The sequence below is a fragment of the Scyliorhinus canicula genome, chromosome 2 (assembly GCF_902713615.1).
Source record: "Scyliorhinus canicula chromosome 2, sScyCan1.1, whole genome shotgun sequence".
NCBI classification, from domain to species: Eukaryota; Metazoa; Chordata; class Chondrichthyes; order Carcharhiniformes; family Scyliorhinidae; genus Scyliorhinus; species Scyliorhinus canicula.
Window position 1 is genome coordinate 220,494,889 of NC_052147.1, and position 24,600 is coordinate 220,519,488.

A 24,600-nucleotide genomic window follows, 5' to 3' on the forward strand; every position below is an offset into this window, starting at 1 on the left:
CTGGTGACATGAATAAATCTCCGCATGATTCTACCGCTATCCTGGTCACAAGAATTTTGGCTACCTTGCAGTCTGAGTCCCTCCCATTGTAGATTACAACAATAGTCAGTAGTGCAGTCGAGTTTAGTTGAAAAAGACAGACAGTTGAGGGTGTGACTCAAAAAAAACTGAAAAAAAATTGAGGAAAACAGACAATTAAAAAATCACATTCATAAAAATTAATTTTAAAAATTGAAGATATAACCTCTTTGAATTTGTGCTATGATTTTGATCAGAAGTCATCCTAAAAAGTGATCATCCTAAAAAGTGATATTTTAAAAGTCTAATAAATCATGCTTGAAATGTAAAATCTATAACTTTTTAACAGAATTATCAGATTTTGTAAAGTTTTCCTGTTGAAAAATATTAAACAATCCATTTGAACTTTTAAAAGGGTGTGAGCTTTGGTGTCAATTGTTTGTAAATTGAGGGGAGACCCTTATGCCTAATAATACCAATGCAAAATTTAAAACTGTGATTAACATGGAATTGGTGGACAGTTAGCCTAACTATGCGCTCATCCTGTCGTTTGAAGTAACAAAACTTCAGAGTAGGATGGTTGATCCGTGACAGCTATATGATTACCACACTCCAAAATGGGTGCACTCTGAAGTTGTGGAGCCCTACCGATGTGCAGTAGTGATCATTATATGTGTCATCACTCAGCATTGTAACATCTGGCCCATTAATTTGAGTAATTAATTGCCCTAATCCCATAGCTGTGTGGAATTGGTGTGACTGTCCTCTTTAAATGTATGCCGTTGAAACATTTTGTCTTGTTTCTGAACAATATTACTTAGCAACTAGAATTGAGTTTCCAATTAGTGGGAAGTTTTTATTCAGGACATATGAACATGTCTTCATTCTTTTTTCAAAGCTGTCTGAATCTTGCAGTATCAGGTTTGTATGACTATTGCATAGTCAATACTGTTGCAGATTCATTTTGTGCTTCCCTTCCCCTTTCCCTGTTTGTACTTCGCACAGCTCAGATTTACATTATATATTCAGAAGTTTTGATTTAAAGCAAATTTCAGACCACACAATTGGTAACCTTTTCCATATTACGTGTTTATTATAAAGCGGATCGATAGGGTGGTATTCTGTTTATACCTCAAGTTTGTCCTCCATTTAGTCTGTCTGTATTGTTGACTTTCATCTTGGAATGCCCAGTAGTTCAATTTCAGGTCAACACCAGAACTAAAAACGTGCATGTGGCATGGAAACCATACTTAGTCACTTGCACAAAGCCACCGGAAATCACCAGATCCCATCATTCCAGTCAACATGTCATAAAATCAATAAAACACCATTCTTTGCATTCCATATTATGGCTATTCAGTCTAGCTATTATATATTAAGTTCTGTATCTTCCACCTATATAGTGCATCTAGGCATCAGGAAAGGCTGCAGCTGGGAGAGGCAGACGTTATGTGGAAGCAATGCAAACTGAGCAGGGAACATTGATACCTGAAGAATGAATGAAAGGAAAGGTTAGGCAAATTTTTCTTCTCTGCAGAAGGTTGTTAGGACTTGTACTGCTTTACCTGTAACTCTGGTGGAAGCAAAATTTGTAATCTATTTTGAAAGGAAAGCAGATGAACAGTTCAATCTGAAAGGACATGAGGAAAAGTGAAGAATTAGAGACACAGTACAGACACAAGGTCCAAATAGCGTTCTCCTATGCAGTTCGATTCTATGATACCACTCATTAAAATAGTTGAGGCTGACTAGGGAGAGTTGCTGGGAAGCTATCTCGAATGGGAATTCTGGCCAATTGTTCTTTGCTTTCCTAACTCAGAACCATGACGCCAATGCAGTAGTCCTACTTTGTTTCACTTGAGATGAGGTAAACAAAGAACATACTTGGTCTGCTTGGCATAGATATTCACTAAAGTTAGTTGCACCTATATTTCATCTTTCGTTTCAAAGCACCAGAGTTGACTCAAGCCATTTGTTGAAATTTTGACCAAATGAATCTCTCTCGGCAGTCTACACTGGGCTGAAATTAAGTTGGTATTAGCAAATTCCATTGCATTGGTGTGTCATTTATTGTGTGAAATATGAATTTGCATTGCTAGAATTTAAACAGTTTATTGACTTTGTACAAAAGAAGATTTTTGCTGCTGGTAATGCTGTGATACTGATATGTCAATGAAAATATGGAAAATATTCATTGTGTTAATAGTTTACACCTGCAACATAAATGGAAAAGTTAATTGCAGTGTCAAAATGCATCAAAAATAAAATATTAGCATACCTGTTCCAGATACAGGTTTTCCTTAATCTGAATGCAATATTTCACCACAAGGACTAACAGATATTTTAAATTGAAAACTTCTGTACACACATCCATGAATATATTTGTGCATGACAATGTTGTCGAGGAGAACACTCAGGTTCAGTCGACCAGGCTAGATGGAATTGAGGTTCAAAAGGAGGAGGTGTTAGCAATTTTGGAAAATGTCAAAATAGATAAGTCCCCTGGGCCAGATGGGATTTATCCTAAGATTCTCTGGGAAGCCAGGGAGGAGATTGCAGAGCCTTTGTCCTTGATCTTTATGTCGTCTTTGTCGACAGGAATAGTGCCGGAAGACTGGAGGATAGAAAATGTTGTCCCCTTGTTCAAGAAGGGGAGTAGAGACAACCCTGGTAATTATAGACCTGTGAGCCTTACTTCGGTTGTGGGTAAAATGTTGGAAAAGGTTATAAGAGATAGGGTTTATAATCATCTTGAAAAGAACAAGTTGATTAGCGATAGTCAACACAGTTTTGTGAAGGGTAGGTCATGCCTCACAAACCTTATTAAGTTTTTTGAGAAGGTGACCAAACAGGTGGATGAGGGTAAAGTGGTTGATGTGGTGTATATGGATTTCAGTAAGGCGTTTGATAAGGTTCCCCACGGTAGGCTATTGCAGAAAATAAGGAAGTATGGGATTGAAGGTGATTTAGCGGTTTGGATCAGTAATTGGCTAGCTGAAAGAAGACAGAGGGTGGTGGTTGATGGCAAATGTTCATCCTGGAGTTCAGTTACTAGTGGTGTACCGCAAGGATCTGTTTTGGGGCCACTGCTGTTTGTCATTTTTATAAATGACCTGGAAGAGGGTGTAGAAGGATGGGTTAGTAAATTTGCAGATGACACGAAGGTCGGTGGAGTTGTGGATAGTGCTGAAGGATGTTATAGGATACAGAGGGACATAGATAAGCTGCAGAGCTGGGCTGAGAGGTGGCAGATGGAGTTTAATGCGGAAAAGTGTGAGGTGGTTCACTTTGTGAGGAGTAACAGGAATGCAGAGTACTGGGCTAATGGCAAGATTCTTGGTAGTGTAGATGAACAGAGAGATCTCGGCATCCAGGTACATAAATCCCTGAAAGTTGCCACCCAGGTTAATAGGGCTGTTAAGAAGGCATATGGTGTGCTAGCCTTTATCAGCAGGGGGATTGAGTTTCGGAGCCACAAGGTCATGCTGCAGCTGTACATAACTCTGGTGCGGCCGCACCTGGAGTACTGCGTGCAGTTCTGGTCACCACATTATAGGAAGGATGTGAAAGCTTTGGAAAGAGTTCAGAGGAGATTTACTAGGATGTTGCCTGGTATGGAGGGAAGGTCTTACGAGGAAAGGCTCAGGGACTTGAGGTCGTTTTCGTTAGAGAGGAGAAGGCTGAGCGGTGACTTAATAGAGACATATAAGATAGTCAGAGGGTTAGATAGGGTGGACAGTGAGAGTCTCTTTCCTCGGATGGTGATGACCAACACAAGGGGACATAGCTTTAAATTGAGGGGTGATAGATATAGGACAGATGTCAGAGGCAGTTTCTTTACTCAGAGAGTAGTAGGGGTGTGGAATGCCCTGCCTGCAACAGTAGTAGACTCGCCAACTTTAAGGGCATTTAAGTGGTCACTGGATAGACATATGGATGAAATTGGAATAGTGTAGGTCAGATAGGCTTCAGATGGTTTTACAGGTCGGCGCAACATCGAGGGCCGAAGGGCCCGTACTGCGCTGTAGTGTTCTATGTTCTATGTGTGTGTATATAGCTTTTGCAGAAATATTGGAATAGATTTTCCTTTTGTTGGTAAATTCCAAGTCGTTACTTACTGTTATTGATATTACCAGAATGGCAGAGTGCTATTAACATTCCATAGATTTACTCAGATCCAGGTTGCGACTCGGGCAAATGTAGGCAGCACACTAGTGGTTAGAGTAGAAATTTTAAAGTAAATTTAATGGGATGGGGGAAATTAATGGAAAGTGTCACAATTGGGGAATGTAATTCAAAAAACATTCTGAAAGCCTCAAATTATTTCAACCCATTGTAAGGCTCAAAAATCATTTCAACCCATTGGAAGCCTTGGCCAAGGTCCATGGAGTAAGGAATTAAGAAATAATGAATACAAATGAAGGGGAAGGAACCCCACATGCAGAGTTAGGGATTATAGCCAACTGGCACTATTACTGACGGTACCAACAATACTTGGACATGGGGGGCTTCTGGTGGCATTATGTAGGGGGAAGACGTGCACGTGGTGGCTCACACTAGAGTACTGCACTTTTAGCCCTTTTCTTTTGATTCCAGGGGGTATTTTCTTAAAACCCATATTTAATGGCGCAAGGATCCTATATAGTTGGGGGTGGGGGGTTGCAGAAAGTAGAAGTTCGTCAACAGAGTTGGAGCTCATTGGAGAAAAGATGGTGGAGGCAACCTCTGGGGCTCCAGCTACTCCACTAACAGCCAAGATGCTAACAAGCACCATGACAACAGAATTTGAGAAAGACTGGGGGGTTGTGCCGGGCGGCCTCTAGAAATCAATGGAAGAGGTCTTGACTCCAATCCGAACAACTTTGGAGAGGAGCAACGAAACGTTGAAGACCCATGAAGCCACAACAAAAGGCATGGAGAGGCCATTTCGAGGCCTCACCGGAAGCAGAGCTATCTCTGGTGGCAGAAGTGAATAAATCACTCATTCCAGGAGACAAAACGTCTGAATTTTGGGGCTGCCAGAGGGGGTGGAAGGCTCGACTCCCAAGAAGTATTTTGCGGAGATGTTTTGGAAGATGGTGGGGGAGGTGGATTCCCATCCCCTCTCGACTTGGGCCCATCCCATTGTACACCTGGCTGAAGCCTCGCCCTTGGGAATCGCCGCGTGTGGTAATTGGGAAGTTTCATAGCTTCAAAGAAAAGGAGTGGGTCCTGAAATTGGCAAGCAAGCATCGCAATTACAAATGGGAAGGTCATGCCATCAGGGTCTACAAGGACGTGGGCCCAGAGATTGTGAAGAAGAGGACAGCATTCAACAAAGCCAAGGCCAACGTACTACCAAGGTTCCTCTTCATGTTTAGATCCATCCCAATCTTCTTGTGTGGGGGGGGGGGGGGGGGCAAGAACTCGAGAATTCCCAAGCCGACACTGCAAAGAGGGAAAGTCAGAGGGGGCTTGGCTCTACCGAACCTACAATACTACCACTGGGCAGCAACAGCAAAAAAAGTGAGGGGATGGGTACAAGAACCCGACACAGATTGGGTACAAATAGAGGAGGCATCCTGTAAAGGAAGAACCCTCTGGGCCCTGGCCACAGCAGCACTCCCATCCTCCTCAACAAGGTACACAATAAGCCCAGTGGTAGCGGCCCCGCTGAGAAAGTGGACCCAGTTGAGACAGCACTTCGGGATAACCAAAATGTCCCTTATGGCCCCCATCTGCGGCAATCACAGATTCCCCCTAGACATGCGAGATACCACCTTCAAAAGATGACGTGGGACGGGGGCACACTAACGGTCGGGACTTCTACGTAGGGCGCAGACTGGCGACACTGGACAAACTGAGGAGGAAGTGGAAACTAGCAAGAGGACAGGAATTGAGACACCTCCAAATAAAGCACTTCCTCCGCAAAGAGACAGTAAGGTACCCCAGGGCCCCAGAAAGCACACTACTAGAGGACCTGATACGTACAAGCAGCGAGAAGTGGGGGCTGTGTGAGAAAATATACGGACAGCTACTGGACAGAGCCCCAACACCACTGGATGGGACCAGACAAAAATGGGAGGACGAACTGGGGACAGAGGTAGGATGGGGATTCTGGAGCGAAGCACCAAGCAGGATGAGCTCCACCACCTCCTATGCAAGGCTCAGCCTAATGCAGCTCAAAGTGGTGCACAGAGCGCACCTGACCAGAATCCGAATGAGCAGGTTGTTCCCGGAGGTGCAGGACAAATGTGAGCGGTGCCAGAGGGGCACGGCCAACCACACCCACATGTTTTGGGCTTGCCCCGAACTTGCTGGGTACTGGACAGCCTTCTCCGAGGCAATGTCCAAGGTTGAGGGGGTGAGGGTAAAGCCATGCCCAATAGTGGCAATCTTCGGGGTATCGGAGCAGCCAGAGCTACACATGGGGAAGGGGGCCAGTGCCCCTGCTTTCACTTCCCTAATCGCACGCCGGAGAATCCGGCTGGCGATCAGCAGCACCGCCCAAAGCTGCAGACTGGCTTGCTGACCTCTTGGAATTTCTCCACCTGGAGAAGATTATGCAATCCGAGGGTCAGAGGAAGGCTTTCTGGATACTTGGGGGCAGTTCGCCGGCCTGTTCCAAAACCTGTTCGAGGCCAGCAATGAGTAGTAAGCCGCCAGGGGAAAAAGAAATGATGAAGTACCAAAGGACTGCACAGGCGGGGGGGGGGGGGGGGGGGGGGGGGGGGGGGAGGAATGGGGAAACCACAAGAGAAGAGGAAGGGTGCTGAAACCAATGGGGGTGGGGGGTAGGGGGGGAGGAAAGGAGGGATATCATAGACCGATCCAGAGGGCAGCAAAATGTAGGTACAGTTCGTCAAATGAAGGACAAAACAAACCTCTGTATAAAATAAAGCAAATTAGTGCAGGCATGAAAAATCTAATGTATATAAGTAACAACTGTTTATAAATATAAGAAAAGCCAATAAAAAGATTTTCAAAAAAAAAAACAAAGCCAAGGCCGCCCTGTACCAAAGTAGAGTCCGGTTTGGGGTGGTGTATCCAGCACGGCTAAGAGTAACCTTTTGAGGGAAAGGACGATTATTTTGATGCACTCCCTTGCAAAGAAACATGAGCAGGGTGAATTGGCATGTTGACTTGTTGGAGTTCCATGTTCATGTTTACATTTCCTGTTTTGTTGGGGTTGAATTTTTACAGTTTGGGCCTAGATTTGGGGTTTCATTTTGTGGCGTTCTGTTCTAATTGTTGTGAAAATATATAGCTCCCTGTTGGGGTACAATGTTTTACGGTGTTTTTATATTTTGGGTTTTTTGTAATCCTTTTGTAATAATTTTTCTTCACTCTAGGTGTGAGCCACCCTGCTAATTGAAGAGTTAGCTAATTGGCATGGGCAAGCTGGGCCGAAGGGCCTGTTTCCATTCTGTACAGATCTATGGAATGATGTTGAGGAGTTGATTGCAACTCATTATAGTTCTGTGTTCGATAAGAGCTTAGTGTTCTTGTTTTGTTTAGGTTTATTAGAAGTAGGTTTTAGTTTATGTTCGCCTTGCTTTTATCTATGCATATTTAGGTGAGGCTTTTCTTGAGGGTGAGGACGAGAGGGGGGTGGGGGTAGTTTGCTGACGGTGACGGCAGGTTTTTCTTTGTGCAGTCTAGTGAGTTTGGTAGCCATCTTCGGTGGGCCTGGTTGCTGTACCTTCTATGTATCTGTTGGATTATCCCTCTTGGTAGAAATGGCTGACTTCTGATTGAGGGGAGTGTTGGAGGCCTCCAATTCATTTGGTCATCTGGCATGTCAGGGGGCTGAATGGCCCAGCGAAAAGGTTGTGGGTATTTGCTCATCTTAAGAATTTAAATTCCGAAGTGGTGTTTCTGCAAGGAGACTCACTAGCTGGTCAGTGACTAGACAAGGTTGCAGAAGGGGTGGGTGGAACAAGTTTTTAATTCAGGCTTTGATGGTAGGGTTCGGGTGCGGCAATATTAATCAACAAACGGGTTCCGTTTTCTGCCGCTAAGCTCTTGACTGACCCCAATAGTAGATATTGCTGGAATAAATTCCTGGAACCCCCTCCCTAATAGCACAATGGGTGTACCTATACCTTGAGGACTGTAGCGGTTCAAGAAGGTACCACCTTCTGAAGGGCAACTAGTGATGGGCAATAAATGCTGGCCTAACCAGTGATACCCACATCCCGTAAATTTATATTTTTTAAAAAGATGTTCAGAAGACCAGACAGGCTTCGTTAGGGGTTGGCAATTGTCAGCCAATACACATTACCTGTTAAATGTTGTCCTTTCCCTCCTCGGTGCCCAAACCGGAGGTGATTGTTTCCCTAGATGCCGAAAAGATGTTTGATAGAGTGAAGTGGGAATACCTCTTTTGTGTTTCTTGGGAGGTTTAGATTTGGATAAAATCAATGTCCTGGATTTGTTTACTGTATGGAGCCCCCACTGCTAGTTTTGAACGAATGCTTTGAATTCTGGCTACTTCCCGCCAAGGCACAAGGCAGGGATGTCCATTGTCTCCGCTCTTCTTTGCTTTGACAATAGAATCGTTGAGATCTTCTGTTAAGTGGATGGCTGGAGCATAGGGTGTCCCTGTACGCAGGTGGCCTGCTTCTTTACACTGCGGACCCAGTATCCGCTATAGGAGAGATAATGAAACTGCTTGGGAGTTTTGGCTCCTTCTCTGGATGTAAGTTGAACTTGGATAAGAGCGAATGCTTCCCGGTTAACCCCTGGGGAGAAGAGCCTATCTGGGGACATTACCTTTTCGTCTCGTCAGAACTAGCTTTTGTTATCTGGGTATCCGCGTGGCCCATGATTGAGCCTCGCTTCACAAATGAAATAATACTAGTCTGGTTAATGGTGTCAAATCTGTCTTCCAGAAGTGGGACATCCTCCCCCTGTGCTTGGTGGGCAGGATTGTGATTATTAAAATGAATGTGCTCCTTTTCAATGTCTCACCACTTGTCTCTTCAAGTCTTTCTTTGTCAAAGTTAATAAATTAATGCCCTCATTTATTTGTCTGGGTAAGACTCTTAAGAATCTGTGGGTTTTAGTCAAGAGATGAGTTCTGCTTGGGTGGAGGTCTCCTAGTCCACCCAGTGCCTCGGTTTGGTTGGGTGACGTCATGTCATTCTTACATGGAGAAGGTCAAGTACATCATTAGGGGATCAGTAGAAGGGTTCTACCTAAGATGGCAGCCATTAATTTATTTTTTAAAAGAGCCAGTTAACTTCAGTTCTTAAGGAGTTTAATAGTTTGGGGGGTTAAGCTAATAGGTGCGTTTTCTTGTTAATCATGTTTTGGGTTTATTGTGTAACCCTGCTTGGTTCTTTTGTATGATTTTGTTTTTCAATGAAAATTTTTAATAAACATTAAAAAAAACATTATATGGACATAAGCATTAAATGGCACAGCTTGACAACTGACTTCCTGCTACCCTAAACCCTGTGAAGACAGTTCCATCTGGACCTTATCGGGTAGGAATGACAGTTCCTATACATATGGTTTCTGGTATTGTGGCTATTGACTGACACAATGTAAGAGGTTCAGAGGTGAGACAATATATTTTTGTCAGGGAGACGGTTGATATGTTGTATTAGGACAATTTATTGAGTAACAAAAGATATACTTCATAAAAGATATACTTCGCAAAAGGAGGCAGTCGATATCCTCCTTCAGGAAGTTGTTATTCCCACAGATCCCAGCGGCTACTGGTAGCTCATAACTGCTTTTCTTCTTTCTCTCCCTATGTCTTCATATCTGCCTACTGAACTTTTTTATCCTCTGTAGCCATGGCTTCTGTTGTTTTCTAATATTACTGTTATACTTTGATCTTGTCATTCCAATTGTCAATGGTCATGGACACTTGAACAGGATATCCTCAACACCTAAATCTTAACTTATTCCTCTTAAAAAAAACATTTTGCTGGACTTAATAACCCTTACACTTGTTCAGTTACAGCTCTGAAGTCCATTGATCGATATATTTCGAAGCATATTCTTTGATAGCAACCGGTAACGTCGTTTGGATATCTGTCCCAACTTCCCTTTTGCCATTCACACAATCAATTCATGTTATAGTTGCATGGGTCATATGTCCTGAGCATGCATTTAGAATTAGCCCTTCATCTACCATGATTTCACACAAAATGCACATAAAGAGATACTTTAACACAAGTATTTTTTAAATGCCAAAAGTATAAAAAGGCTGGTGTTTCCTACAATCATGCCTTCTGTCATTTAAGTTTCATAAAGTATGACGAGCTGTAACTGTGGTGCTTGTGAATAACAACTTAATATAAGTATTGCTGAAAAAAGAGACATGCAGTCGAAGCTTTTCATCACTGATCAGCACAAATGTAAGAATACCAGATTTCAAAGGGCGCAACAGTTTATACTAAATGAGGAAAGGGTGCTGATTGGTTGACGTGTTGCTGGAGAATCCACTTGACTAGGGAACTATTGTCCCCACACTTATGATTCATTTAATAAAGGGCAATGCATGGACATGTTACTTTTGTCTGCAGAGGGCAGGTATAATGATTCAATAACATGGTTAGTCAGAACTTCATGTGAATCTATGCCATCAGTCCAACTGTTAACACAGGTTCTTGGCACATTGGATGAGCTGATCTTCATGAGGTCTGAAGTGCTCAACAAGGGACAAAATGTCAGATATTCTGTCAAAATTAATGGCTTGGTCATCTTTCTGACCCTTTAAAGTTATCCAAATGTTCCTCAGCTAACAACTCTTAAACTGTTTATATGGATTATTATTTAGAAGAAGCGTAGACTCCCAAGTAAAGATCAGAAAATTGCAGGAGAGGTTGTTAAAAATTATGATGGAAATGTACACGGGCAGAGGTCTGGAATTATCGGACCCTGTGCCTTTTTCTGGCATTTAACACACATGCCCACTCATGTTACTAAAACAGGGCTATCACCCCGATTGTGTAGAACTGCTAAGCACTAGTTTGAAGGCTTGCTGTTCAATAGAGGATTAAGAAAGAGTAAAATGTAACTATTTGATTACATTTTTAAAGATGAGCAAAAATTGCATGTAATTAATATGCTCTATTCTTGCACCATCCCTTGATTTTTGATTATCCAAACTTTTAAGGGGCATTTCACAGTAACTTCATTGAAGCCTACTCGTGACAATAAGCAATTTTCATTTCATTTCATTTTAATCCCCAATTTGCTGTGGGATCTTAATTGGATAACAGCCTTCACTGGTTAACTCTGTTCCATCAGCTGAGGTGAACAAGAACTTCTCTTTATTAATGTATTTGATCAGGTATCTTGAAGTATATCACAAGGCATGATAATAGAGTTTTAATTTTTTAGAAAGCTAGATGGGAGACAGGAAAGTGTTGGATGATCATCAAAGTGGTTTTCACACCTTGGGTATTTTGTATTTAAAGGTAGCTGCAGTGGGCAAAAATAGCCTGATGCTTAAAGACACAGGTGAACACATATTTTATAGTTCTTCAGTCCTAAGTTCCCAAGTTTTGATCAAATTAACTTTTATTTTTTCCCCTCCTGATATCAGTGGGCAGCATATATACGCGCTGCAGTCAGAAAAGAGAAAGGCCTTCCAATCCTTGTGGAACTTCTGAGAATGGACAATGATCGGGTTGTTTGCTCTGTTGCTACTGCCTTGAGGAACATGGCCCTTGATGTACGAAACAAAGAACTTATAGGTATGTGACAATTAAACATTGTTTCACAAAACAAAAAGGCTTGGGTCCAGATTTTGCTTGAAGAATAATGGTGAGAAATCCTGCTGTCGCCTCTCCATCTGAGTGGCTTTCAATCAGATTAATTGTAGAACATTACTATTATTTATCTTGCACACTGATGCTCTGTAGAGGGCCTCACACTGGATCAGACAGCCGATCACAGTACGTGAGCAACTGTAAACTCGGTGAATTGTGAACCACTGAAAACATTTCTGGCTGTGGTTTTTATACTTCAAGATTGCTTATTTAATGAACATTAAATTCTGAGTACAAAAACAACTGCTGAAAATGCACTATAGGTCATCAGCATTTGTAAGAAGATTGCTGTTTTAAGTAAATTTAATTGTTTTTATTTTTTTAAATGTTTTAATGTATTTTATTACAAACGTGTGTTTAAAAAAAAAGTAAGAAGTCTTACAACACCAGGTTAAAGTCCAACAGGTTTGTTTCAAACACGAGCTTTCGGAGCGCAGCTCCTTCCTCAGGTGAATGGAGAGATATGTTCCAGAAACATTTATATAGAAAAAGTCAGAGATGCTGGACAATGCTTGGAATGCGAGCATTTGCAGGTAATCAAATCATTACAGATCCAGGGAGAGGGATAATCACAGGTTAAAGAGGTGTGAATTGTCTCAAGCCAGAACAGTTGGTAGGATTTTGCAAGTCCAGGCCAGATGGTGGGGGGTGGATGTAATGCGACATGAATCCAAGATCCCGGTTGAGGCCGCACTCATGCGTGCGGAACTTAGCTATAAGTTTTTGCTAGGCAATTCTGCGTTGTCGCGTGTCCTGAAGACCGCCTTGGAGAACGCTTACCTGGAGATCAGAGGCTGAATGCCCTTGACTGTTGAAGTGTTCCCCGACTGGAAGGGAACATTCCTGCCTGGTGATTGTCGCACAATGCCCGTTCATTCGTTGTCGCAGTGTCTGCATGGTCTCGCCAATGTACCACGCTTCGGGACATCCTTTCCTGCAGCGTAAGAGGTAGATTACATTGGTCAAGTCGCACGAGTATGTGCCACGTACCTGGTGGGTGGTGTTACCACGTGTAATGGTGGTATCCAAGTCGATGATCTGGCATGTCTTGCAGAGATTGCCCTGGCAGTGTTGTGTGGTGTCATGGTCGCTGTTCTGAAGGCTGGGTAATTTGCTGCAAACAATGGTTTGTTTGAGGTTGCGCGGTTGTTTGAAGGCCAGTAGTGGGGGTGTGGGGATGACCTTAGCAAGATGTTCATCTTCATTGATGATGTGTTGAAGGCTGCGCAGAAGATGTCATAGTTTCTCCGCCCCAGGAAAGTACTGGACGACGAAGGGTACTCTGTCAGTGGTGTCCCGTGTTTGTCTTCTGAGGAGGTCGGTGCGGTTTTTTGCTGTGGCGCGTTGGAACTGTCGATCGATTAGTCGAGCTCCATATCCCGTTCGTACGATAGCATCTTTCAGCATCTGTAGGTGTCTGTTACGCTCCTCCTCGTCTGAGCAGATCCTTTGTATACGGAGGGCTTGTCCATAGGGGATGGCTTCTTTAATGTTTCGGGTGAAAGCTGGAGAAGTGGAGCATCGTGAGGTTGTCTGTGGGCTTGCGGTAAAGCGAAGTGCTAAGGTGACCGTCCTTGATGGAGATGAGTGTGTCCAAGAATGCAACAGAATTTGGAGAATAGTCCATGGTGAGTCTGATGGTGGGATGGAATTTATTGATCTCATCGTGTAGTCGTTTCAGTGATTCTTCGCTGTGGGTCCAAAGGAAAAAAATGTCATTGATGTATCTGGTGTATAACGTCGGTTGCAGGTCCTGTGTGGTGAGGAAGTCTTGTTCAAACTTGTGCATGAAGATTTTGGCATATTGAGGTGCGAATTTGGTCCCCATGGCTGTTCCATGCATCTGGATGAAGAATTTGTTGTCGAAGGTGAAGACATTGTGATCTAGAATGAAGCGGATGAGTTTCAGAATTGCGTCTGGAGATTGGCAGTTGTCAGTGTTGAGGACTGAGGCTGTTGCAGCAATGCCGTCATCATGGGGGATTCTGGTGTAGAGTGCCGAGACGTCCATTGTGACGAGGAATGTTCCTGGTTCAACTGGTCCATGGGTGCTGAGTTTCTGTAGGAAGTCCGTCGTGTCGCGACAGAAGCTGGGTGTACCTTGTACGATGGGTTTCAAGATGCCCTCGATGTGGCCAGAGAGGTTCTCACAGTAACATACATTCAAAAAACAGTAGCATACACAATACACTCAACACCCAAAATCTACAGTTTGTACAATTTTTACCCCATCCCCATCCCCCATGACGAACAGTTCCTCGCACATTGTCGTGAACAACCTCCACGGTGTCTCAAAGCCCTCCCTCAACCCCCTCCACTCAAATTTGATCTTTTCCAACCGTAGAATGTCATACCATAGAATGTCATACACATCCCTTAGCCAGGCCACCACCCCGACAACATATGCAACCTCCAATTCAGCAAGATCCTTCGCCAGGCAATTAGAGAAGCGAAGGCCACAGCATCGGGCCCCTTCCCCTCCACAGGCTCTGGCAATTCCGATACCCCAAAGATCGCCACCAGCCTGACCTCACAATTTTGGACAGTATCCCAGTTAGTGCTTCCCAGTACCTCTCCAGCTTTTCACAACCCAGAAAATGTGAGCATGATTTGCCGGTCCTCGACTGCACTTGCACTCGTCTGCACTTGAAAGAACCCACTCATCCTTGCCCGAGTCATATGCATCTTATGCACTACCTTGAACTGGATCAAGCTCATTCGCGCGCAAGAGGAGGTTGAATTCACCCTGAGCCTCACATCACAGACCACAGTCTATTGTCCACCCCCCCCCCCCAGCTCCTCCTCCCACTTGAACTTGATCCACACCAGTTGCTCACCCGTCTCCCCCAGCCACCCTACCCTCTCCCGACTTGTCCAGTTCCCAATCCTACCCTCTCCCGACTTGTCCGGGAGCAACAGTTGCTCTAATAGAGTACCCCAGCAACCTGGGAAACTCTCTCCGCTCCTTTCTTGCAAAGTCCCTCACCTGCGTATATCTAAATGTACTCCCCCTCGGTAACTCAAACCTCTCCTGCAACTTGTCCAATCCGGCAAACTGCCCTTCCAGATACAAGTACTTCACCCTCTCCAAATCCACCTTCTTCCACATCCCGTACATCTCAGCCATCTTCCCCTGCTTAAACCTATGGTTCCCGTACAGTGGCGTCAACACTGACATCTCCTCCAATTTAAGGTGCCTCCTCAACTGATTCCACACCCTGACAGTCGACTGTACCACCGGGCTCCCCGTATACTTCCCCGGGGCTAACAGCCGCGGAGCCATCACCATTGCCCTCAAACTGGATCCCCACCCACCATCACCTCACCTCCACGTTCGATGCCCAATAGAAGCGCAGCAGGTTCGGGAGCGCCAACTCCCTTTTCTGCCTCTGTAACAGGGCCTTCCTTACCCTCTGCACCTTCTCCACCCATATAAACTCTGCGATCACGGTCTCCAATTTCCAAAAGAAGACCTTCGGGAGGGTTTGGGAAACAGACAGGAACCTTGACAGCACATTCATTTTCATGACCCGCACCCTCCCTGCTACTGTCAACTGTAGCATGTGCCATCTCTTAAAAGACCCCCTAATCTCCTCCACCAACGTTGTCAAATTCCCTCGTCACCTGAATCCTCAAGTACCTGAACATTTCCCTAATTACCTTAAATGACAACATCCCAAAATTGGCCCACAGCCCTGCCAAATTCACCAAAATACCTCGCTCTTCCCGATGTTCAACTTACACCCAGAGAGGACCCCAAATCTCTCCAATATTCCCATGATCTTACCTATGTTCTCCAGCGGGTCCGCCACAAACAACAGCAAATCATCCAGGTACAGTGACATCCGGTGCTCCCTGCTCACCCTCACAATCCCCTGCCACTCCGCTGACCCCCTGAGGGCCATTGCCAAGGGTCAATCACTGGCACGAGCAACAGCAGACACCCCTGTCTCGTACCTCTGTGCAGCCCATGAACTCATCTCATTCATAACTACATGTGCCACCAGAGCTACATATGTTTTAGGTGAATTGGACATTCTGAATTCTCCCTCAGTGTGCCCGAACAGGATCTGTTGGAGTGTGGTGACTAGGGGATTTTCACCATAACTTCATTGCAGTGTTAATGTAAGCCTACTTATGACAATAATAAAGATTATTATAAATAAAGATTATTATAACAAGCGGACCCATGCCACTAACTTTGGGCCAAATCCAAACCTACCCAAGATCACAAATAGATACTCCACTGCTCCTGATCAAAAGCTTTCTCTGCATCCATAGAGACAATAACCTCCTTCACCCACCCCACCGATGCGTCATAACTACATTTAACAGCCCTCCCCAATATTACTGGAGAGCTGCCTGCCCATTACAAAACCCATTTGGTCCTCTGCCACCACCCCGGCACACATTCCTCCATCCTTCCCGCCACCAACTTAGCCAGCACCTTCACGTCAGTGTACAACGACTAAATGGGCCTATATCACCAACACTCCAACAGATCCTTCCCTTTCTTTGGAATTAACGTGTTCGATGCCTGTGTCAGTGTCTCTGGCAGCTCCCCCTTCTCCATTGCCTCACTAAACATCCCCAACAAACACAGTGTCAACTCTGTTGCAAACGCCCCCAGAACATCTCATTTATCCCCCGCTGGCTCTGACATAACCTCCCCGCTCTTTATTTGCACTTTTAAAAATTTCCCTGGATGTGGCCTGCCTCTCAGCTGATGGGCCAGCATGCGGCGCTCGCTTTCTCCCCATATTCGTATTGAACCTCCCTCGCCCTCCTTAACTGCCCCACTGCCTTCCCGTCATCAGCCTATCAAACTGCTCCTGCAACCTCTTTCTCTCCGCCAGCAATTCTTTAGTGGGGGTCCCCACATAACTCCTGGCCACCAACTATATCCAACTGATGTCCATGCTCCTCCCGTCTGTCCCCGTGTGCCTTGAAAGAGACAATCTCATCTCACTTCGGACCACCGCCTTCAACGCCTTCCAAGATGTGGTCGCCAACACATTGATTTCTACATACTCCCCGAACGCTGACCTTACCTTTTCACAGAACTGGTAAGGAAACCAGAACTGAACACCGTACTCCAGCTGTGGCCCCACCAAAGTTCTATACAACTCTAACATGACCACCCTGCTTTCGTAATCTATGCCTCAATTGGTAAGAGCAGGTGTCACATATAGTGCAGCAAGGTAACACCGTGGTTAGCACAGTTGCTTCGCAGCTCCAGGGTCCCAGGCTTGATTCCCAGTTCGGGTCACTGTCTGTGCAGAGTCTGCACTTTCTCCCCGTGTCTGTATGGGTTTCCACCAGGTGCTCGGGTTCCTCCCACAGCCCAAAGATGTGCAGGTTAGGTGGATTAGGCATGATAAATTGCCCTTAGTGTTCAAAAAGGTTAGGTGGGGTTACTGGGTCACAGGGATATGGTGGAGGCCCGGGCTTAAGTGGGGTGCTCTTTCCAAGGGCCGGTGCAGACTCGATGGGCTAAATGGCCTCCTTCTGCACTGTAAATTCTATGCCTATATCATCACCCTATTAACGTGCCCTTCCGTCTTCAGAGATCTATGGATAAACACGCCATGGTCCTTTTGTTCCTCAGAACTTCCTCGTGTCCTCCCGACTATTTCCTTGTCAAATTACTCCTTCCAAAGTGTAATAATAATAACTTATTGTCACAAGTAGGCTTCTGAAGTTACTGTAAAAAGCCTCTCGTCGCCACATTCCGGCGCCTGTTCGGGGAGGCTGGTACGGGAATTGAACCCGCGCTGCTGGCATTGTTCTGCATTGCAAGTCAGCTGTTTAGCCCACTGTGCTAAACTAGCCCCTGAGATATCACCTTACACTTCTGCAGGGTTAAGAAGGAAGATGTATCTTTATTTAAAATATATTTTTATTGATACTCAAGATATTCCTTTAATATTTTAGAAACATCAATTTGGTTGGTGCACTCCCTCACTAGTCAGCCTCACTCTTGAGATCACTCCAGTAACACTAGCTTAAAGTAAAGAGGAACAAAGAGAATTGCATCATGAACTGGAGTGAATGAAAAGGTATATGCAAATTACTGACAACCATAAGCAAATTAGTAATTCGATTTGCCATCAAAGAATTTTTAGAATTGTCCTTAATAACCTAAGGTTTCTCCAAGAAACAAGGGAAAAGTCCACAGTCCAATTAATCTGGTATATTGTGTATACAGTACTTGCAGCCTAAGTTGCAATAGCCTTTGCCATTGTACTATTAGTGCAGCTACATGCAGGAGGTACATATTGTGTTGGAGGAGGGGAGGGATTCTTTAGGCGTTTTCAGCTTCTATAAGATTGTGGTTTGCTTTTGTTCATTCTAAAGGTTGACTTGTCTACAATGGAAAGAACCTCATAGCATTGAAGTCAAATGGAATGGCAGTACAACCAATATTGTATAATGATTCTATATCCACTTTTTCCCCAGGCAAGTATGCAATGCGGGATCTTGTGCATCGTCTTCCAGGTGGTCCGACACTGATGATGCTTTCTGATGATACTGTTGCTGCAGTTTGTTGTGCTTTACATGAGGTTACTATTAAGAACATGGAGAATGCCAAAGCATTAGCTGATGTTGGAGGAGTTGAGAAACTTGTAAATATTACAAGGGGGAAGGGAGAAAGGCAAGTATTCAATTGGGAAACATGTGATTAAATATTGTACTTTGCATCATTCCCAATGTATCTTTTGCATGTGATGGTGATATGTTTCAATTAAATGCATGAAATTAGGTACTATTCTTTGTCTTCCATTCCTAATACGAGATGCCTCGCTGTGGCCCATGTGTTTTTTTTTGTCCCTTTCAATGTATGTTGGGCAAAGTTGGGCATTACCCTGTCTGTTTTTAATCTGCTGGCCTGAGAGCACTTGAGGCAATTTTGCTGCAAGATGATGAAGATAGGCCTGACCATTTCCTTTTTTTAAAAAAATAATTTTTATTGGAATTTTTTACAGAAAATATAAAATATAACAACAAACAATGAAATGCAACAAAATAACCCATAACAACTGTAACACCCCCCCAGACCGCCTCAACGCATGTATCATATCTCCCCCCCCCCCCCCCCCCCCCCCCCCCCCCCCCCCAACCCCAACAAAAGAACTTAAAGATAAATTAAATAAACAAACATAGTCATCGTTTCTCCCCCCGGGTTGCTGCTGCTACTGTCCCAGTACCCTATCGTTAAGCCAGAAAGTCGAGGAAAGGCTGCCACCGCCTAAAGAACCCTTGTACCGATCCTCTCGGGGCGAATTTGACCTTCTCCAGCTTAATAAAACCCGCCATGTCATTGATCCAGGTCTCCACGCTTGGGGGCCTCGCATCCTTCCATTGTAGCAAAATCCTTCGCCGGGCTACTAGGGACGCAAAGGCCAGAACACTGGCCTCTTTCGCCTCCTGCACTCCCAGCTCCACCCCAACCCCAAAAATTGCGTGTCCCCAGCCTGGCTTGACCCTGGATCCTACCACCCTCGACACCGTCCTCGCCACCCCCTTCCAGAACTCCTCCAGTGCCGGGCATGCCCAGAACATATGGGCATGGTTCGCTGGACTCCCCGAGCACCTGACACACCTGTCTTCACCCCCAAAGACCCTACTCATCCTCGTCCCAGTCATGTGGGCCCGGTGCAGCACCTTGAATTGGATGAGGCTAAGCCGCGCACACTAGGAGGAAGAATTAACCCTCTCCAGGGCATCAGCCCATGTCCCGTCTTCAATCTGTTCCCCCAGTTCCCCCTCCCACTTAGTTTTCAGCTCCTCTACTGACGCCTCTTCCACCTCCTGCATAACCTTGTAGATATCAGATATCTTCCCCTCTCCGACCCAGACCCCCGAAAGCAACCTGTCACTCACCCCCCTCGCGGGAAGCGAAGGGAATCCCTCCACCTGCCGTCTAGCAAATGCCTTTACCTGCAGATACCTGAACATGTTTCCCGGGGGGAGCCCAAATTTCTCCTCCAACTCCCCCAGGCTCGCAAACCTCCCATCAATAAACAGGTCCCTCAGCTGTCTGATGCCTGTTCTGTGCCAACCCTGAAATCCCCCATCAATGTTCCCCGGGACGAACCTATGGTTCCCCCTTAACGGAGCCTCCATCGAGCCCCCCACTTCTCCCCTATGTCGCCTCCACTGCCCCCAAACCTTGAGGGTAGCTGCCACCACCAGACTCGTGGTATACCTCATAGGAGGGAGCGGCCACGGCGCCGTTACCAGGGCCCCCAGGCTTGTATCTCCACAGGACGCCCTCTCCATCCGTTTCCATGCTGCCCCCTCCCCCTCCATCACCCACTTGCGCACCATCGACACATTGGCCGCCCAGTAGTACCCTGAAAGATTGGGTAACGCCAGCCCCCCCCATCTCTACCCCGCTCCAAGAAGACACTCTTCACCCTCGGGGTCCCATGCGCCCAAACAAAGCTCATGATGCTGCTGGTCACCCTTCTAAAAAAGGCCCTAGGGTTAAAGATGGGCAAACACTGGAAGAGGAACAAGAACCTCGGGAGAACCGTCATTTTGACGGACTGCACTCTACCCGCCAGCGATAGCGGCACCATGTCCCACCTTTTAAATTCCTCCTCCATCTGCTCCACCAGCCTGGTAAAATTAAGCTTATGGAGAGTCCCCCAACTCCTGGCCACCTGCACCCCCAGATATCTGAAACTCTTCACTGCCCTCTTAAACGGGAGCTTCCCAATTCCCTCCTCCTGATCTCCCGGGTGTACTACAAATACCTCGCTCTTGCCTAAATTTAACTTATAGCCCAAGAAGCCCCCAAATTCCGCTAACAGCTCCATCACCCCGGCATTCCCCCTTCTGGGTCCGCCACATACAACAGCAGGTCGTCCGCATACAGCGATACCCGATGTTCCTCCCCACCCCGCACCAGACCCCTCCATCTCCCTGACTCCCTCAACGCCATAGCCAGAGGTTCAATCGCCAGTGCAAAGAGCAAGGGGGACAGGGGGCACCCCTGCCTGGTCCCACGGTAGAGCCTAAAGTACTCTGATCTCCTTCCATTTGTAACTACACTCACCATCGGAGCCGCGTAGAGCAGCCTCACCCATTTGATGAATCCCTCCCCAAATCCAAACCGCTCCAGCACCTCCCACAGGTACCCCCACTCAACTCTATCAAACGCTTTCTCTGCGTCCAGCGCCACCACTATCTCCGCCTCCCCCTCCACTGCCGGCATCATGATAACGTTTAGCAGTCTCCACACATTTGTGTTGAGCTGCCGTCCCTTGACAAATCCTGTCTGATCTTCGTGTATCACCCCTGGCACACAATCCTCTATCCTGGTGGCCAGGATCTTCGCCAGCAACTTGGCGTCAACATTGAGGAGCGAGATAGGCCTGTATGATCCACACTGCAAGGGGTCCTTATCCCGCTTTAGGATCAGAGAGATCAGTGCCCGCGACATCGTCGGGTGCAAAGCCCCTCCCTCTCATGCCTCATTGAAGGCTCTCACCAACAGGGGGCCCACCAGATCCGCGTACTTTTTATAAAATTCCACCGGGAACCCGTCCGGCCCCGGGGCCTTACCTGACTGCATTTGTCCAATCCCCCTGACTACCTCTTCCAACTCGATCGGTGCCCCCAGCCCCTCTACCAGCTCCTCTTGAACCCTTGGGAAACATAGCCTGTTCATGAAGCTCTCCATCCCCCCTCTCCCCATCGGAGGTTCCGACCGGTACAGTTCCTCGTAGAAGTCCTTAAAGACCCCATTTACTTCTGTCCCCTTCTGCACTACATTCCCACCCCCATCCGTCACTCCACCAATTTCCCTAGCAGCATCTCGCCTACGGAGCTGATGCGCCAACATCCTGCTCGCCTTCTCCCCATACTCATATACCGCGCCCTGCTCCCTCCTCCACTGTGTCTCCACCTTTCTGGTGGTCAACAAGTCAAATTTGGCCTGCAAACTACGCCGTTCCCCCAGCAACCCCTCCTCCGGTGCCTCCGCGTATCTCCTGTCCACATCCAGGAGCTCCCCCACCAGTCTCTCCCTCTCCCTCCTTTCCCTATGGGCCCGGATAGAGATCAGCTCCCCCCAGATCACTGCTTTCAGAGCCTCCCAGACCATCCCCACCCGGACCTCCCCCGTGTCATTGGTATCAAGATACCCCTCAATACTTCTCCGGACCCTCCTACACACCTCCTCATCAGCCAGCATCACCACATCCAGGCGCCAGAGCGGGCGCTGGTCCCGCGCCTCCCCCATCTCCAGATCAACCCAGTGCGGAGCATGGTCTGAAATCGCTATGGCCGAATACTCGGCATCCTGCACCCTCGGGATCAATCCCCTGCTCCGGATGAAAAAATCTATTTGTGAATGAACCCTATGGACATGGGAGAAAAAGGAATACTCCCGCGCTCTCGGTCTCCCAAACCTCCAGGGATCCACCCCTCCCATCTGGTCCATGAATCCCCTCAGTACTTTGGCCGCCGCCGGTCTCCTACCCGTCCTGGAACTGGACCGGTCCAGTGGGGGATCCAGCACTGTGTTAAAGTCTCTCCCCATGATCAGGCCCCCTGCCTCCGGAATGCGGCCCAACAAGCGCCTCATGAAGCCAGCATCATCCCAATTTGGGGCATATACATTAACCAGCACCACCTTCTCTCCCTACAGCCTACCCTTCACCATAATATATCTGCCCTCCTTGTCCGACACCACCTCAGCCGCCTCGAACGCCACCCTCTTCCCCACCAGAATCGCCACCCCCCGGTTCTTTGCGTCCAATCCTGAATGAAAAACCTGCCCTACCCACCCTTTCCTCAGACGAACCTGGTCCGCCACCTTCAGGTGGGTCTCCTGGAGCATAGCCACGTCCGCCTTCAACCCCTTCAGATGAGAAAATACCCTAGTTCTCTTAACCGGCCCATTCAGCCCCCTCACGTTCCAGGTAATCAGCCGGATCAGAGGGCAACCCGCCTCCCTCCCCCGCCGGCTAGCCATAGCTTGTCGACTGCTCGCCCCAGGCCAGCTCGCCCCGCCCAACCCGTTCCCCATGGCGATAACGCCTCTCCTCCACCCCCCCCGGCCCACACCAGCTCCTTCCTGACCATTCCAGCAGCAACCCGGTATCCCCCCCCCCCCCCAGGCTAGGACCCCTCCTAGCCGCAACACACCCTCCATGGTACTTCCGTGAGTCAGCTGACTTCTGCTGACCCCGGCAGCTCCCGCCAAAACCTATCCCCTCCCGGCATGGGGTCATCCCCCTCTTGCCACACCTCCTTGGCACCGCTTCAGCGCGGGAAAGAAAACCAGTAGAGGCCACGCCCCCACCGCCAGCTCCACCCCCCCGCCCCGCGGCGCGGGAAACCAGAGGAAAGCCCACGCTTTCACGCTGCCACACCCCACCCTTCTGACGCAGCTCCCCAAAATCCAGTTTAACCCCAACCCCCAGCCCCGTACAGAAGAGAACATATAAAATACAAACCCCCAACATTCCCCACATACCCCACACCCATACCCAACAAACAGACCCACCCGGAAACAGAGCAAAAGAAAACCAGCATAAAAAACACACATGTCAAAGTTGAAGAACAGCAACAGCGAAAACAGCAACGGCCATAGTGTGTCCCCAGGCCCTAGTTCGAGTCCAGCTTCTCCGCCTGTACAAAGGCCCACGCCTCCTCCGGGGACTCGAAGTAGTGGTGCCGGTCCTTGTATGTCACCCACAGGCGCGCAGGCTGCAGCATTCCAAATCTGACCTGCTTGGCATGCAGTACCGCCTTTGTCCGGTTGAACCCGGCCCGCCGCTTAGCCACCTCCGCAGTCCAGTCCTGGTAGATTCTCACTACCGAATTCACCCACTTGCTGCTCCTCTCTTTCTTGGCCCAGCGCAGCACACACTCCCGGTCGCTGAATCGATGGAACCGCACCAGCACCGCCCTCGGGGGCTCATTTGCCTTAGGCCTCCTGGCCAACACTCTGTGAGCTCCCTCAAGCTCCAGGGGCAAATGGAAGGACCCCGCCCCCATCAACGAGCTCAACATCGTGGTCACATACGCCGGGAGATCCGACCCCTCCGCCAGGCCCAGGATCCTCAAATTCTTTCGCCTCGTGCGAACGTCCAGCTCCTCCAAGCGGTCTTGCCACTTTTTGTGAAGTGCCTCGTGCAACTCCACTTTCCCCACGTGGACCGCGGCCTCCTCCTCCCTCTCAGCGGCCTGCTGCTGCAACTCCCGAATGGACGCCTCCTGGGCCGCCTGGGTCCCAAGCAGCTTGTTGGTAGTCGCATTCAGGGAGTCCAGCAGCTCAGCCTTCAGCTCCGCAAAACAGCGCAGAAGAGAGGCCTGCTGCTCCTGCGCCCACTTCCACCGGTCCTCGGGTGTTCCGCCGGCCGCCATTTTGTCTTTCTTCCCCCGCTTTTCTTGGGGAGCTGCTGCAGCTTTTTCCTTTGCGCCACTCCGGGTGAGCACCATAAATTATGGGGAATGCTCCTCTAGACACCTTCCCCCACCGGGATTCGTCGAAACAGCGCCGTTTGGGGCCCTCAAATCGGCCCAAAAGTCCTTAAATAGCGGGAGCTGCCGAACGTGCGGCTTAGCTCCGCATAGCCGCAACCGGAAGTCGTTCGGCCTGACCGTTTCCATTGTCTCGTCTAGAATGATGGTGCCAATTTTTGTTGACATCACTCAACAACCAGTACAGGTGATTTTTTTAGGCTGTCAACTGACTACGGCATGAAGGAATGCCAAAATACAAATCATTCAATGTTTTAAAAGGTTTCCCCATCATAGAATCCATATCCGTAGACTCCCTACAATGCAGAAG

At 47.4% G+C, this 24,600-nt stretch overlaps 1 protein-coding gene across 5 annotated transcripts in view; it reads left to right on the top strand.

Moving 5' to 3' along the window:
• Positions 1–24,600, top strand: part of pkp4 (plakophilin 4) — a 322,789-nt gene that overhangs the window by 265,162 nt on the left and 33,027 nt on the right. For all 5 annotated transcript variants that reach the window (XM_038789587.1, XM_038789589.1, XM_038789588.1 and 2 more), the window contains exons 16-17: positions 11,564–11,714; positions 18,249–18,444. In XM_038789587.1, coding sequence (XP_038645515.1) covers positions 11,564–11,714; positions 18,249–18,444 — 347 coding nt within the window. The remainder of the gene's footprint in view (positions 1–11,563; positions 11,715–18,248; positions 18,445–24,600) is intronic.